General features: G+C 49.5%; 1 protein-coding gene across 1 annotated transcript in view; it reads left to right on the forward strand.

The window, feature by feature from the left end:
* WNT3 (wingless-type MMTV integration site family, member 3) overlaps positions 1–14825 on the forward strand; it is a 60633-nt gene that overhangs the window by 37991 nt on the left and 7817 nt on the right. Inside the window, exon 2 of the mRNA XM_006833529.1 lies at positions 12382–12623. Within this exon, the coding sequence (XP_006833592.1) occupies positions 12382–12623 (242 nt within the window). The remainder of the gene's footprint in view (positions 1–12381; positions 12624–14825) is intronic.

The following is a 14825-nucleotide window of genomic DNA, read 5'->3' on the forward strand; positions in this document are numbered from 1 at the left end:
GGGCCTAGGTCGGAGTTTAGAATGTGGGCTCTCCCTACCATTTCCTTACCCTTCCTCTACTGGAATAATACCTATTGAATGAATGAACCAACCACTATAGGAATGTCCAGTAAGGTCTCCCTACTTCTTGATGAAGGACATCCGCTAATTTCATGGACTGAGCAGTTCCTCTAGCCCTTGGCTCCGCACCAGGATGTGGGAAGGGTACAGACCTGTGCTCAGACCAGTAGACCAGTGAGGAATTGTCCTGCCTCCCACTTTGTTACCAACTCCTTGCCAAGGGATCATCGGAGTGAGTCCAGGGGCCCATTGCCTCCCATGTCAGAAGTGGTTGCCTTTGGGCTCCTCCAAGTGTTGGGTGCTTCACGGCTCCCATGCCCAGCCTCTACCATACCTACCATGCACAGGGGCTTCTGAATTTGTCAGCGGCCCTCATGGCATTTAGCCACCTCAAGTGAGCTCTTGACCTAAGTGGAAAGGTCCATCCAAGGCCTTATGTTCCAAGGTCAATACTTGACTCTTTTTCTCCTATCCATTTCTCAAGTCTTTTCTCCCCCTTCTGGAATCTTTGGTCCTACCCCAGGCCAGGGTGGAGCCCCTCTAGGATCAGAAGCAGGGAGGGTCTCTGTCCAGTACAGCCCAGGAGCCAGCAGGTGGAGCAGTGAGCACTGCATTGCTGTAGGGTCGAGGGACAAATAGCCATACAGGAATTAGTTTTAGACTTCTTTCTGCCCCTGCCCATTTCCCTTCTTCTCAGAACCATTTTAAAAGAACCAGTCCTTGGGGTCAGAATCTTAAGATGCCCTCTTTTAAGGGCTGGCAGAGAAGATTCGGTCTGGCCAGTGGGGAAAGGTGGGGCAGAAGGGCCCATGCTTCCAAGGAAGGCATGGAGGAAGCTTGGTCTTGGAGCTTACCTAAATCTAGAGGCAGGAGGAGGAGAGCCCCGTTGCCTTTCCTGGGGCTGCTGCCATAGAATCCACCTTCCACAACCCCAACCACGTGAGAGCTACCTACAGGTCCCATCTGCCCGCCCTCAGAGAAGGATTCTGAGAACATGCATTTCTCATCTCCCAGGTTAGACGCACTGGTGGGTGGTAACAAGGTGACATCCTCCCCAGGAGAAGCAGGCAATGTAGTAAGAAGGGCCCTGGTGACATCCAAGAGCGCTGGGTTCCTGTCCCTCTTCCCTACCGCTGCCGTGTGAACCCTCTCTGAGCCTCAGTCTTCCCATCTATGGAACGAGGAGATTGAACTAGACCAGGTACTCTGTAACCAAATCAACAGAGAGGCCCTAGCTGGAGGCACTAGATAAAAGTTGAGGGATAGGTCTCCAGCCCCATCAATGTTTTACGAGTCATGGAGAAGGGTGATGTGGTGTAAGATTTCATTTGAAAAAATGGTTAAATGAATAAGAAACATCCTGGACTAAATGACTTCTGAGGCCTTCTCCATCCCACAATGCCTAGAGATTCCAAGACTGAAAGTGTTCCAGACAAGTTTGGGCCCAAGGGAGGCTACCTGCTTATGTGAGAGACTCCAAACTCTAAGGAGTCACTGGGGACAGCAGGGTGGGGATGGCGCCATGGGTACTCCTCTTGGTGGATGGAGGAATCTGAGGGTCAACAATGTCCCCTGGAGACCAGTGAGATGTTCTACTGGAGCACTTTTGGGTCTCACGTGGTGATAACAAAGTCACTTCAGCGTCCAGGGTGACCTGAGTTCTTTAAGAAAAAGTTCCCAATGCCTGCCATTCTCTTTCCCAGATATCCATGTGGTTCGTTCACTTTCTTACCTTCCATCATCTTCTCCAACTGTTCTAATGGACACCACGCTCCCACTTCCGGCCCTAAACTCCTTATTTCCTTTTCCTTTTGTCCATAAAACTTATGATGAAACACTACATGTTTGACTTGTTTATTGTCTTTCTGCCTGAATAGACTATCCACTCTGTGAGGTCAGGGATTTGGAACTGGTTTGTTTATTGCTGTCTTGCTCATCATAAAACAGTATCGAGCTTAGAGAATGTACCCAATAAATATAATGATTTGACTCATGGACTCAAGAAGAACTCACAGAGCAGTTATAAAGTTTCAAAGGGACCTGTTAAAATAATGTCCCTCTCTGTTGTTGGTGTTGGGTGTCATCAAGTCCATTTCAATTCATGGCGACCCCAGTGTGATAGTAGAGTGTCTCATAAGGCTTTCTTGGCTATAATCTTTTTTTTTTTTTTTTTTAAGGTTTTTATTGTGGATTGAGTGAAAGTTTTCAGGGCACATCATCGGTTTCACATTCAAACATTCATATACCTTGTTTCATTACATTGATTATAATCCCCTCCACATACCATCAGTTAACAGAGTTTCTCTCTATCCTCTTTTTTTTTTTTGGGGGGGGGGGGCGGGGGGGAAACTTTGCCTTTTTGGAATTTACATTCTCGGCTTTTAGGGAAGGTTTTTACATTTATCTGTGGGTATCCAGGGCTCATGTATGGAATTACTAACCAGCATAACTGAATAATCAGATAAGGGACATTTTGCTATGTCTGCTAGGTGGCTAAAGTCTGATCCTCAGAGCCTATGGTTTGGACGGTCAGCAACGCTTGGGCCCACAGGGCCTTGACCTCCTGACCGGGTCTGCAGGGTCTGCATCAGATTCCCCCTTATTTATTATTTGTTTAAGGGACGCTGCCTGTCTTAGGCGGTCAGTGCGAATTCCTCAGTCTTACCTGTCATCGAAACTCATTGCAGCATGGCAATGGCTCTGTCTTAGGTTGCCAAGGTTCCATGTGATCCTTGCCCGTCTCTGGCCACACGTCCAGCATAAACATTGGCTATAATCTTTATAGAAGCAGATCACCGTGTCTTTTTCTCTCTGAGCTGTTGTTATGAAGTACTGTCAAGTCGCTTCTGACTCATAGCAACCCTGTATAGGTTTTCCGAGGAGCAGCTGCTGAGTTTGAACTGCCGAGCTTGCTGTTCAAACCAGCCTTGTGGTCCAGTGCTTATCCTACAGCACCACACCAGGTGGGTTCAAATTGCTGGGTGACAATGCTTTGGTTCGCAATCTAGTGCTTAACCACTGAACCACCAGGACTCATTTTTCCTACCTATGGAGGGTTTTTGAGAACTATGAAATTTTCAGTCTCACTTCATGTATTATAAAAAAAAAAAAAAAAAAATCACTATTATCCAGAAAACTAAGCCAAACCACATTTTACTTAACTACATCTGTCTATGGAGTCCTGGTGTGGCGCTATGGGTTAATGCGCCAGACTGCAAAGCCATTTGAACTACAAGGTCAGTGGTTCAAGCTCACCAGTCATTCCTTGGAAACCCTATACAGGGTCACTATGGGTCGGAACAGACTTGACGGCACTTAGTAACAACCACAACAACATCTATCTATAAGTTCCCAGGGAAAAATAACCAAGAAAGGCATTGAAATATCTTTCTAAAAAGGAAAGAAAGAAAAGTTTATCTCTACCCTGTGTCCACCATTCATGCCACCCTCAGAGCCCTGGTGACAGAGACGTTGTCACTGTCTTGCAGACAACTAAAATATGGGGTGGAATCCAATGAGGGCATACCGACGTCTCCGTCTGCCCGGTTTGGAGAGCAGGTTTTCGCCCTAAGAAGTCAACCTTGAGATCTCCATGACAGGCCTGTAGCTTGTTGGCACTTGCCCCCACCCCCACCCCACCCCCTTTCCCTGCCTGCCTGTTTGTGTCTGTCCCAGGCCCAGCTGGGTGGTGGGTGGCTTGGGTGGAGGATGAGTTGTCCTCAGGGGGTAGATAGTGGTAGGGCCCTTGGGCAGGGCAGGGCAAAGCAGGGCTAGGAGCTGGGTATAAATAGCTCCTGGTCCAGCTGGGAAGGTCTGGAAGTCCCTTTGCCCTCCCCCTCACCAGCTGCCCGAGCCAGGCAGGTTCTACCTCCCTTGGGAGCTTGGTCATCGTCCTCTCAGATCCTAAACGTAGGAACTTCCTCAGCGGAACTGAGGAGTCTTGTCCTGTGTGTAGGCAGAACCTCCGGAGGCCTGGGGACTGAGGGTGAGGGGGTTGAAAGATAGAGGGGGGCATCAGACTGACCCTTTGGAGAAGAAGGACTCTGTATTGGGTTTCTAAGGTTGTCGTAACAAATGATCACCAACAGGGTAGCTTCAAACAACAGAAATGTATTCTCACAGTTCTCGTGGTTAGAAGTAAGAATACGGTGTTCACAGGCTGCCATGCTAGACTCCCTCTGAAGGCTCGAAGGAAGAACATTCCTTGTGTCTTCTTGGGGTTGCCAGCAATTCTGGGTGTTCTTGGCTTGTAACAGCATCACTCCAATTTCTGCCTCCGTGTTCACATGGCCATCTTCCCTCAGTTTCTCTCTCTGTCTTAAATAGTCTTCTTATTATAAGGACACCAGTGGAATTTAGGTCCTGGTATGACACTGTAAGATAAGCGCTGGCTGGACTGCTAACTGAAAATTAGGTGGTTCAAACCCACCAGTTGCTCCTCAGAAACCCTCTACAGGGTCGCTGTGAGTTGGAACTGACTCCATGGCATTTAACAACAACCACCTAATATGGAGTTCTTGTGTTGTAGATAAGCACTGGACTACTAACCTCAGAGTTGGAAGTTCAAACCTACCAGCAGCTCCAGGGGAGAAAGATGAGGCTGTGTACTCCTGTAAAGATTTACAGTCTTGGAAACCCTATTATGGTCACTATGAGTGGCAGTGGGTTTGAGTAATCTAAAATGGGAGGTTGGTAGCGTAGTGGTTACGAATCGGGCTGCTAACCGCAAGGTCAGCAGTTTGAAACTACCAGCTGTTCCACAGGAGAAAGATGAGGCTTTCTGCTCCCATAAAGATTTACAGCCTCGGAAACCCTGTACAGGGTCGCTATGAGTCAGAACTGACTGCAAGGCACATAACAACAACAACAACAATATGGGAGGCATATTGTAGTCAGAAGACTCAACTGTGAACCAAGAAGCCACTCCAAGGGAGAAAGACGTGCCAGTCTGCTTCTGTAAAGATTTGTTGTTGTTGTTGTTGTTAAGTGCCATCGAGTCATTTCTGACCCGTAGTGACCCTGTATAGGGTTTCCGAGGAGCAGCTGGTGAGCTTGAACCACCAACCTTGCAGTTCAAATGGCTTTGCACCTTAACCCGCAGCGCCACACCAGGAAAGATTTACAGCCTTGGAAATCCCCTGGGACAATTCTACTGTGTCCTCTGAGGTCCCCCTGAGTTTCTGGGAAGGATTTTGAGGTGTATTCTCCAACCCTGTACAGACTTATTCCATCATTCCTCCCTTTGAGAATCATCCAGAACCCATTACGGGCCTGACCCTTTGCTAGGCCAAGTATACTCTCCAGGGTGCGCAAGTGCATGTGTGGTATCGGGGAGATACAACCTCTGTCCTTGGGGAACTTACACCAGCACTGAGAGATGAAGTGGAAACAGTTTGGTTTTTACTTTGTGGTAAGGTCTGAACGAGGTAGAGAGAGAGGAAGGGGTAGAAGTCCTTGGAAGTCTTTAAAATGGAGGTGACCCAGGATAAGGTCTTGAGGGGTGAGTAAGATGTTTGCCAAGAGCTTGGGCTGAGGAGTGGCATTCCGGCAGAGGCTCAGTGCCTGCGGAAGTGTGGACAGGTGAAAGCGCTGGGCTGCAACCATTCAGCAGGGCTAGGCCAATCGAAATCAAAGCCACTCACACATTGTTACAAAGAACTGTGTTGCCTCCCCATGTGTGTTTTGACGATAATGGAGACAGGAATGGAGTTAAATGCATGGTGTCTCTGGTGGTGGAATTTCCGACATGCGCAGTGTTAGGGTGGAAGGGCAGTGATCCTGGAGAAATCAATTCCATGGCCATAACCTCATTAGCCCCGACACCAGCCCCTGGAGCTAAGCCCCCATCCCCAGAGGCCCAGCATCCTGCCTATATCCTTACGCCCTTTAACACTCAGCCACATGGCAATGTCCTTGTTCCGTTACCTCTGCTCGGATCTAACAGTGGATGGGAAAGGGTTCTGAGAATTCTGATCCATTCTAGCAGGCCGGGGTGAGAGGATGGAAGCAGTAAGGCAGGAGACAAAGTGCTGGGCAGCCCCTAGACACATAGTGATGATGACTGTCATTTATTGAGGGCCATCGTACCAGGAGTCCTGGTGTGCTGCAGTTGGATAAGCACTGGACTGCTAACCACAAGGTTCATAGTTTAAAACTACTAGCTGCTCCTTAGGAACCCTCTACAAAGTCACTATGAGACGGAACCGAGGAATGCTGGTAGAGTAGTAGGTTACACGTTGGGCTGTTAACCACAAGGACAGAAGTTTGACTCTACCAGGCACTCCTCGGGATAAAGTTAAGGCTTTCTGCTCCCGTAAAAGATTTACAGCCTCAGAAACCCTGTACGGCGTTGCTATGCATCGGAACTGACTCCACAACACAAAACCACCACCACCACATCTTCTGGGCACCCAATTGCATCATTTATTCCTCCCATTCTCTCCATTTCACAGATGGAGAAACTGAAGCATATAGAGACTGAGTACATTGCCTGAGACCAGCTGCTAGGAAGTGGCAGAGATGGATTTGAAGCCAGACAACCAGGCTCCCAGGTCCACAATGGGTTTGGACTGGGCAGCTGAAAGCCATCAGGGTTTGGTGGCAAAAGTGTCCAAGAATAGCTCCTTGTCTCTCAGACTGGGTTGGACTTCTCCAAAGAGGAGGACACTTGGAGTGAGGATTTGAATTCTGACACTACCACTTCCTTATCTAAGTCACCTAACTTTTCATGCCTCACTTTCCTCCTTTGTAAAATGGGTTAAGGCCACAGCTGTCTCACAGGGCTGTGGTGAGGATTGAGTGAGGTCATGCACGTGACATAGGGTACACCAAACACAACTAATCATACCCATTGCAGTGAAGTCGATTCGGACTCATGACGACCCTGTAGGACAGAGTTGTGAAGTGCTGTGGAGTCGATGTCCACTCATAGCGACCCTGTATAGGGTTTCTGAGGAGCCACAGGTGGTTTTGAACCACCAGCCTTGTAGTTAATAGTCCAGTGCTTATCCTACAGTGCCACCCCAAGACTCCATAGGAGAAGACAGCCTTATAGGGTTTCCTTGGCTGTAATCTTTACAAAGGTGACTGCACATCTTTCTGCTGTGGAACAGCTTGTAGGTTGGAAACTGTAACTTACAGGCTAGCAGGTGAGCACTGAGCCACTTTGCCACCAGAGCTCCTGTGAGGAGCTATTGAGATTGCTGATGTTGAACTTGACTTCGGGCTTGGGCTGGAGGAAAGACGGCATTCAAAGCTGAGGGAAGGCTGCTTGGTGTCTGAAAGGGGAGCAGAGTGGACTAAAGCATCTCCTGTTGGAAGTGTTAGTGCCCAGGTCTCCAGGGTTCTGCTGGGAGGGAACTGGTAAAACCAGGGAGAGGGAGCATCTTGGAGGGCTGGGTGCGAAGCAGTTTCACTGAGCCTGGAGAAGAGCCTTGGAGCCTTCCCCTCTCTTTGGTCTCTCTTTCCCACAGTAGGAAAACCACAGGACCTAACCTGGGGCTGTGGATCTGACGGTGGGTGTGGTGTGGCCTCTCTTTGGGCCTCTGCTTTTTCATCTGTACAATGGGCTCTGTGCTTTCCTAGGGTTCCTCTCTGCTCAGGCATCCTGTGGGTTTTGATTCTGGTCCAGGGCTCAGCCTTGCACTCCCAACTGGACAGGTGTAAGGCAAGGCAGTGGAAGAGAGTGAGAAAGGAGGAGAAAGCAAAACAATGGGAGGGGAGGAGTAGAGTTCCCCCGAGGGCTCCACTTTGATTCTCTCAGCAAAGGAAAGCCTGAGTTCTTGGGACCTGTCTTGTCTGAGAGGAGACCTAGAATGGAAAGCCAGAGGGACACAGGGAAGCAGGAGACAGGCCTGCCCAGGTGAGAGCTCCCCTCCAGGTGAGAGTTCAGAATGAGGGATGGAGGACAGGTTGAAGGGATACAGACACAGCAGGGCCCCTCCACACCTCCAAGGACAGGTAGGGACGGTGGCACATGTGAGGATACAGGGAAGGCTCCGGGCTCAGGCTCAGCTGGGCCATCTCAAAGGAGCCCTTTGGTAGGCAAGTGGGTGTCCAGTCTTCCTGTGTCCCAGGCCAGTGTGTGGAGGGCACATGGAGTCACCACAATACTTTATTTTGGAACCAGCATCACTATTTATTTCTACATTTTCATTCTCCCAAATAGAAACTTGTGCCAATGGGTTACAATAATGCTTTCGACTCAGCACCAAATCCAGGTGGTGCCCTAGGGTGCCAGCACTGTAAACTCTGGCCTCAGATTTCTTCTAGAAAATATTCCCAGATAGGGCATCGAAACCTAAATATCAGAGGAGGACATGAGGAAGGATGACCCTCAGCTGAGTCATCTCCACTGAGGCCTGATGATGGGCTGGTGGGGCAGCTGGCAGGACAGGGCTGGCCCGGTCCATCTGGATATGCTAGTTAGAAGCATGTGAAAGCAGCCAAACTGGGTTGTTGTTGTTACATGCCCTTGAGTCGGTTCCGACTCATAGTGACCCTATGCACTACAGAGCTAATGAAACACTGACCGGTTCTGCACATAACAACAATTGTTGTTATGTTTGAGTTCATTATTGTTGCCACCGTGTCAGTCCATCCAGTTAGGGGTCTTCCTCTTTTTCGCTGACCCTCCACATTTCCAAGTATAATGTCCTTCTCCAGGGACTGGTCCCTCCTGATAATATATCCAAAGTATGAGAGAGAAAGTCTCGCCATCCTGGCTTCTAAGGAGCATTGTAGTTGTTCTTCCAACACAGATTGGTTTGTTTTTCTGGCAGTCCATGGCACTTTCAATATTCTTCACCAACACCATAATTCAAATGCATCAATTCTTCTACGGTCTTCCTTATTCACTGTCCAACTTTCACATGCATATAAGGCTACTGGAAATACCATGGCTTGGGTCAGGCGCACCTTAGTCCTCAAAGTGAAATCTTTGTTTGTTTGTTTTTAACACTTTAAAGAGTTTTTTTTGCAGCAAATTTGCCTAATGCAATATGTCATTTGATTGCTTGACTGCTGCTTCCATGAGGGTTGTTGTGAAGTGCCATCGATTAGATTCTGACCCATAGCGACCCTGTAAAAGGTTTCTGAGGAGCAGATGGTGAGCTTGAACTGCCGACCTTGCAGTTCAAATGGCTTTGCTGTCTGGATTGTGGATTCAAGCAAATTGAAGTCTTTGACCACTTCAACTTTTTCTCCATTTATCATGATGTTATTTATTGGTCCAGTGGTAAGGATTTTTGTTTTCTTTACAATGAGGTGCAATCCATACTGAAGTTTGTGGTCTTTGTGTTATCTGCATATCAGAGGTTGTTAACAAGTCTTCCTCCAACCCTGATGTCATGTTTTTTGTTTTTTAAATATAATCCATTTTCTTGGATTATTTGCTCTGCATATAGATTGAATAAGTATGGTGAAAGAATACAACCCTGATGTACACCTTTCCTGACTTTAAACCCTCCAATATCCCCTTGTTCTGTTCCAATAACTGTCTATTGGTCTATATAAGCTCCCTCATGAGACAATGAAGTGTTCTGGAATATCCATTCTTTGCAATATTATCCATAGTTTATATAAGCCACACAGCCAAAAGCCTTCGCATAGTCAATAAAGCATAGGTAGACTTCTTTCTGGTATTCTCTGCTTTCAACCAAGCCCATCTGACATCAGCAATGATATCCCTAGTTCTATGTCCTCTTGAGAATCCAGCTTGAATTTCTGGATGTTCCTTGTTGATGTACTGCTGCAACTGTTTTTGAATTCTCATCAGCAAAATTTGACTTGCATATGATGTTAATGATGATTCCTTGGCTAGGTGAAAGATGAACCTCTAATGCTCAGCAGCCCTGCAGAATTGGGCAGGTTACTTAGCTCCTTGGCCTCAGTTTCCTCACCTAGGAAATGGAAGAATAGCGATGCTAATGAAGTTCTTACCTCACAGACTTGCTGTGAAAATTAAATCGTTCATGCAAGCTCCCAGAACAGTGTCCAAACACATGACAGGCACCCAAAAAGTTAACAACTGCCCTGGTGTGCCACTGTGGGATAAGCACTGGACTTCTAACTTTGTAGTTGGCAGTTCAAACCCACCATATGCTCCTTGGAAACCCTATACAAGGTTGCTGTGAGTCAGAACTGACTAGATGGCACTTAACAACAACAGTGTCACTTTTGCCCCATTACAACTGTAAACAGGGCAAAGGTGAAGAGGGGACAATCTGCAGGACCCCTTTAAGTGTTAGTGCTTTGTGTTATGTGCCCATCAAAGGGCTCTGGGATGACAGCTTCACCCACTCAGCTTCCTGCTAATGCTAAAGTCCCAGGTGCAGACAGACCAGGTCTGAAGCTTACCCGCATCAGGACCCCGCTTCACTTGAACCAGAAAGCAGCTGACCCAGTGTTTTACCCTGTAAGCACTGGAGTCAGATGACCAAAGTTCCAATTAGTAACTGCTTAATAGGTCTGGGCTGCTTTCTCAACCTTCAAGGTTAAGTCATCTGTAAAATGGGGCTAGTAATAATGATCTCAAAACATCAGAGGGCTGGTGTAAGGATGAAATGAGGTAACCCCTAGGAGGCTCCACCCACTGCTCAGCATAGCAAGTACCTGGAATCAGCCAGAATCAGTGACAAGCTGGACCTCTTATGCACATTCTTTCTCCTTAAAATGATCAAGATTAGGAAATGGCTCACCAATGTTACCTTCTACACTCCCAGGCCTGAGTCTCCAATCCTTCCTCCAAGATAATCCTCAAATACAAAAACAACTGAGCCCAGAGCCAGCTCAAGGGTAGATGGGTGATAGCCAACTCCACATCACCTAGAACATATCAGAATCTGTGGTGGGGAGTAAGCTCAAGTGTGGAGGAAGGTGCCCGGGAAAACAGCAGGCTCTGCTCAGACACCTATCTGGCATCAGAAAGACTTGAGCAAGTGTACTCCCTAACCTCAGTTTCTGCATCTGATAAATGGGATTGTAATAGTCCTCACTCAGAAGAACTGACTGGTAGGAGCTTGAGAAATGGCAGCTGTTTGGTTCATCCCTGTGTCTAGTCCTGAAGATTACAGTGTATTTTTCCTTGACCTGCCTCTGGGATCTCTCCTCATCCCTCTTTTCGCTGGCCACTTTGCATGGGGGACCCCACTGAGGCTAGAATTTGGGGCAGTGCTTGATTTAAAGGATGAGGAGATAGGCTCCATGCTCTCCTTCCTCCAGCTCACACAGCTCCTACACCCCCAATCACCGTCCACTGGGAAGCGTGAATCATTTTCTCACCTTCTTGTAGAAAATGTTTTTTCTGTGATTCCTAGGATCGTGGGGCTGGGGGAGGGGAGTGGAAGAGTAGTAATTCCCATAGCATCGTGGTGGTCTTCTGGTATTTTAAGCTTTCTCCACGCACCCCATCCCCCCCACTGCCCCAGGCCTTCCTTCTGTTGATTATAAAACCTGAAGGGCAGAAGACTGGGGTGATTGGCCAGGGCCACATAGTGTTGAGTTGTGGAGGAGTGAGAATTGGGGTGTTCCCCTTCCTAACCCTGAGCCAGACTTGTCTTGAAGCCAAGTCAAGTTCTTCTCTGGTGAGAGAAGCGTCTTCGTGGCTGCAGAGATGGCCGCGGAAGCCCTGTGGACAGAGAACCCAATGCCAGCCACAGATTCCCTGGACAGACGCTGTCTGTCCAGGAAAGGGGCTCATGGCTGGGCAGTATCATCCTGGGGATGTAACTGGAAATAATACACACACACACACACACACACACACACACACACACATGCATGAGCGCCGGCACACACTCGAGGGCAAGCTCCTTGCTGGGGCTTGAGATGTGTGTAGGTGGTGGGGTGGACTCAGATCAGCTCTGATCTTCTCCTTCCTTTTAGGTTTGGGTTTATTCCCATGGGTCACTGGGAGTCCCTATGTGCTTCCAGAATCCTAGGTTCCCTTGCAGATGGCCCATTCCAACCCCTTCAATGCCCAGCAGGAAAACTGGGCCAAGAGACCAGAAGAGACTTGACCTGGGCTCCAAATCTCATCATTCTGGTCCACAATTCTTTCATGGCATCCAATTTCCCTTAAGTGACCCCCATGCTCCCCATCTCCTGTGAAAGCTTTCAGCTAGTCCCTACACCCCTGAAAGTTGGCTATTGCCTGGATCAGAGCTCTGCCCTGCACAGGACAGCAAGCTCTCCTGAGGTTAAAGGCAGTATGGGCCTGCCCTTCCATACACCTGCCCCAGGGATCTCAGGAGGAAGAAATCACACCCATGAAGAGCCATGCACTTGGCATCTGCAGTATCACCACCCTCTGTCTGCCCACAGGTCACTGGCCCTGGGCCAGCAGTACACATCCCTAGGCTCACAGCCCCTGCTCTGCGGCTCCATCCCAGGCCTGGTCCCCAAGCAACTGCGCTTCTGCCGAAATTACATTGAGATCATGCCCAGCGTGGCAGAGGGCGTGAAGCTGGGCATCCAGGAGTGCCAGCATCAGTTCCGGGGCCGCCGCTGGAATTGCACCACCATAGACGACAGCCTGGCCATCTTTGGGCCCGTCCTTGACAAAGGTACTGCCTCTGGGCCAGGTAGGAGGGAGAGGGACTGGGTGGGGAAGGGTACCCAGATGAGGTGGCCCTTCCATCCCAGGGCACCTTGGCAACCTTACAGGTCCTGGCATGGTCTGCTCCAGCTCTGAGTCTGGGGGTCCCAGGGAGGACTGTCAGGCTGGTCTTCCATTGACGGTGGGTCACTTCTGACAGAGTTTGTTACCTTCCACCTCACTTTTCCAGGTGCTGCCAGGGGTTGGGCATCCTAGAGATACTCTGGGATCCTGAAATCCCTGGAGAAGTTCCCAGGAGGCCCTAGCCTTCCCTCCAGCATGTGAAGGGGGTGGGCAGGCTTTGATGGGAACCTAATTTATCGCTTTTCCCCAATCCTGTGCTAATGCAGCTCTGGGTGGGGGTGGGGCATTGCCATCCACTCCAAAACCAAACAAACCCCAAACTCTGCCATTGAGCCAACTCAGTGACCTATAGGACAGTCGCTGGTCCTGAGGGTTTCAGAGACTGTAATGGTGCTGTGGGTTAATGCGCTGGGCTGCAATGTTGGTTTGAACCGCAAGGTTGGCGGTTCAAACTCACCAGGCTGCTCCTTGGAAACCGTATCTATACAGGGTCGCTATGGGTTGCAATCGACTTGACGGCACTTACAGCAACAACAACAACATCTCTACAGGAGCAAACAACCTCACCTTGCTCTGAACCAGTGACCTTGAGATTAACAGTCCAATGCTTAATCCAACCCATCAGGGTTTCCCGTCTATCCTGAATCCCTCCCATATAGAAAATTCTGCAGCTGGGTAGCCACCTGGGGCCCATGGGGTTTCTGGGTAATTCTCCAACCATCTTGCAACCTGGGAGTTCGTTCAATGGGCTGGATAGCATGGACATCACACATGGAAGGGAAGGATGATGAAGGGGTGACTGTTCCCAGGAAGGGAATTTGGAGGCTGAAGATGAGCACCTCACTGGAGTTGCGATTTCCAGAAACTCAAATGATCTAATCTGGACTGACCAGCCACCCTCACTTCTCCCAGCACCTCAAGTCCCCCCTCCCCCCCAACACCAGGACGCCTTCTCCATCCAGGCTCCCTTTGGGAGGGTGGGGAATGATAGGCACTACACTTACAGCCAGAAAGAAAAGGGATCTGAGCATCCAGCTATAGCTGGGAGATGGGGAAGTTCATCCTCATCCCATTTTAAAGTTGGTGGTGGTGGTGGTGGTGGGTGCTGTATAGGGTTTCCGAGGCTTTAAATATTAACAGAAAGCCTCATCTTTCTTCCGTGGAACCGCTGGTAGTTTCGAACTGCTGATTTTGAGATTAGCAGCCCGACTCATAACCACTAAGCTCATTTACCTGAACCTCAGGTGCGCAGCGCCTGTCCGATGCACGGGCCAAATGCTGGCTATTGTCAAGAAACAGGAGGGCAATTAGCAAATCAATGGATGATGCCTCTGTTTACGCTTCCATTACCAAAACTAATTATTCCTTGTTTACATAAAAGGTTTGGCCTCTAATTGGGGCCAAGTGGCGGCGGTTTCCATTTCAAACCTCATCTTGCCGGAGCTCTGTCTCCCCGCCTTCCCGGGCCCCACCTCGGGCCAGGTAGCGCTTAATCAAACAGCCTCCGCGTCTAGACGCGCTCCAGAAAACCAAGACTCACCTTCTGATTACTCTTCCCCGCTCCGGCCTTTAGCCAGAGAGAGCCAGGTGTTTGAGATTACCCACTCCTCCCGTCGGAGTTAAACATTTGAAATCACCATCATTTTCTGGACAGGCTTTAGTCTCTAAATCGCCAGAAGGCGGATTATGTTTGGTGCTGTATGGAGAATTTGATGGAAGCCCTGGGGGTCTCCCGGGAAGAAGGCCCACGCGCTCACACGCACCCCTGTGCCAGAGGGCTGGGTTGTGAACTCAGCCCAGGGTTTGTCCTCCACCCCTGGCAATGCCCACTGAGCGGGTGCCCGAGGGTTCATCCCTGCCACCCTTTGAAACCCGGATGGCAGGGGGCTGGTAGGCTCCCTGGGACTGGGGTGTCCGCAGCGGGCAGCTTGGGGCTGGCATCGGCTGGAGCCCGTGATGCCCAGGTCTGGGTAGGGGCGCAGGGGTCAGCGGGGGCGGCCGACCGCAAGCCGGAGCCCGCGGTCCCTGGCCGGCCGGGGTGGGAGGCGACCGGCCTGGAGGGCTTAAGCGGTTTGAAAAGCGCAGG

Source organism: Chrysochloris asiatica, unplaced genomic scaffold (assembly GCF_000296735.1).
Source record: "Chrysochloris asiatica unplaced genomic scaffold, ChrAsi1.0 scaffold00007, whole genome shotgun sequence".
Classification (NCBI taxonomy): Eukaryota; Metazoa; Chordata; class Mammalia; order Afrosoricida; family Chrysochloridae; genus Chrysochloris; species Chrysochloris asiatica.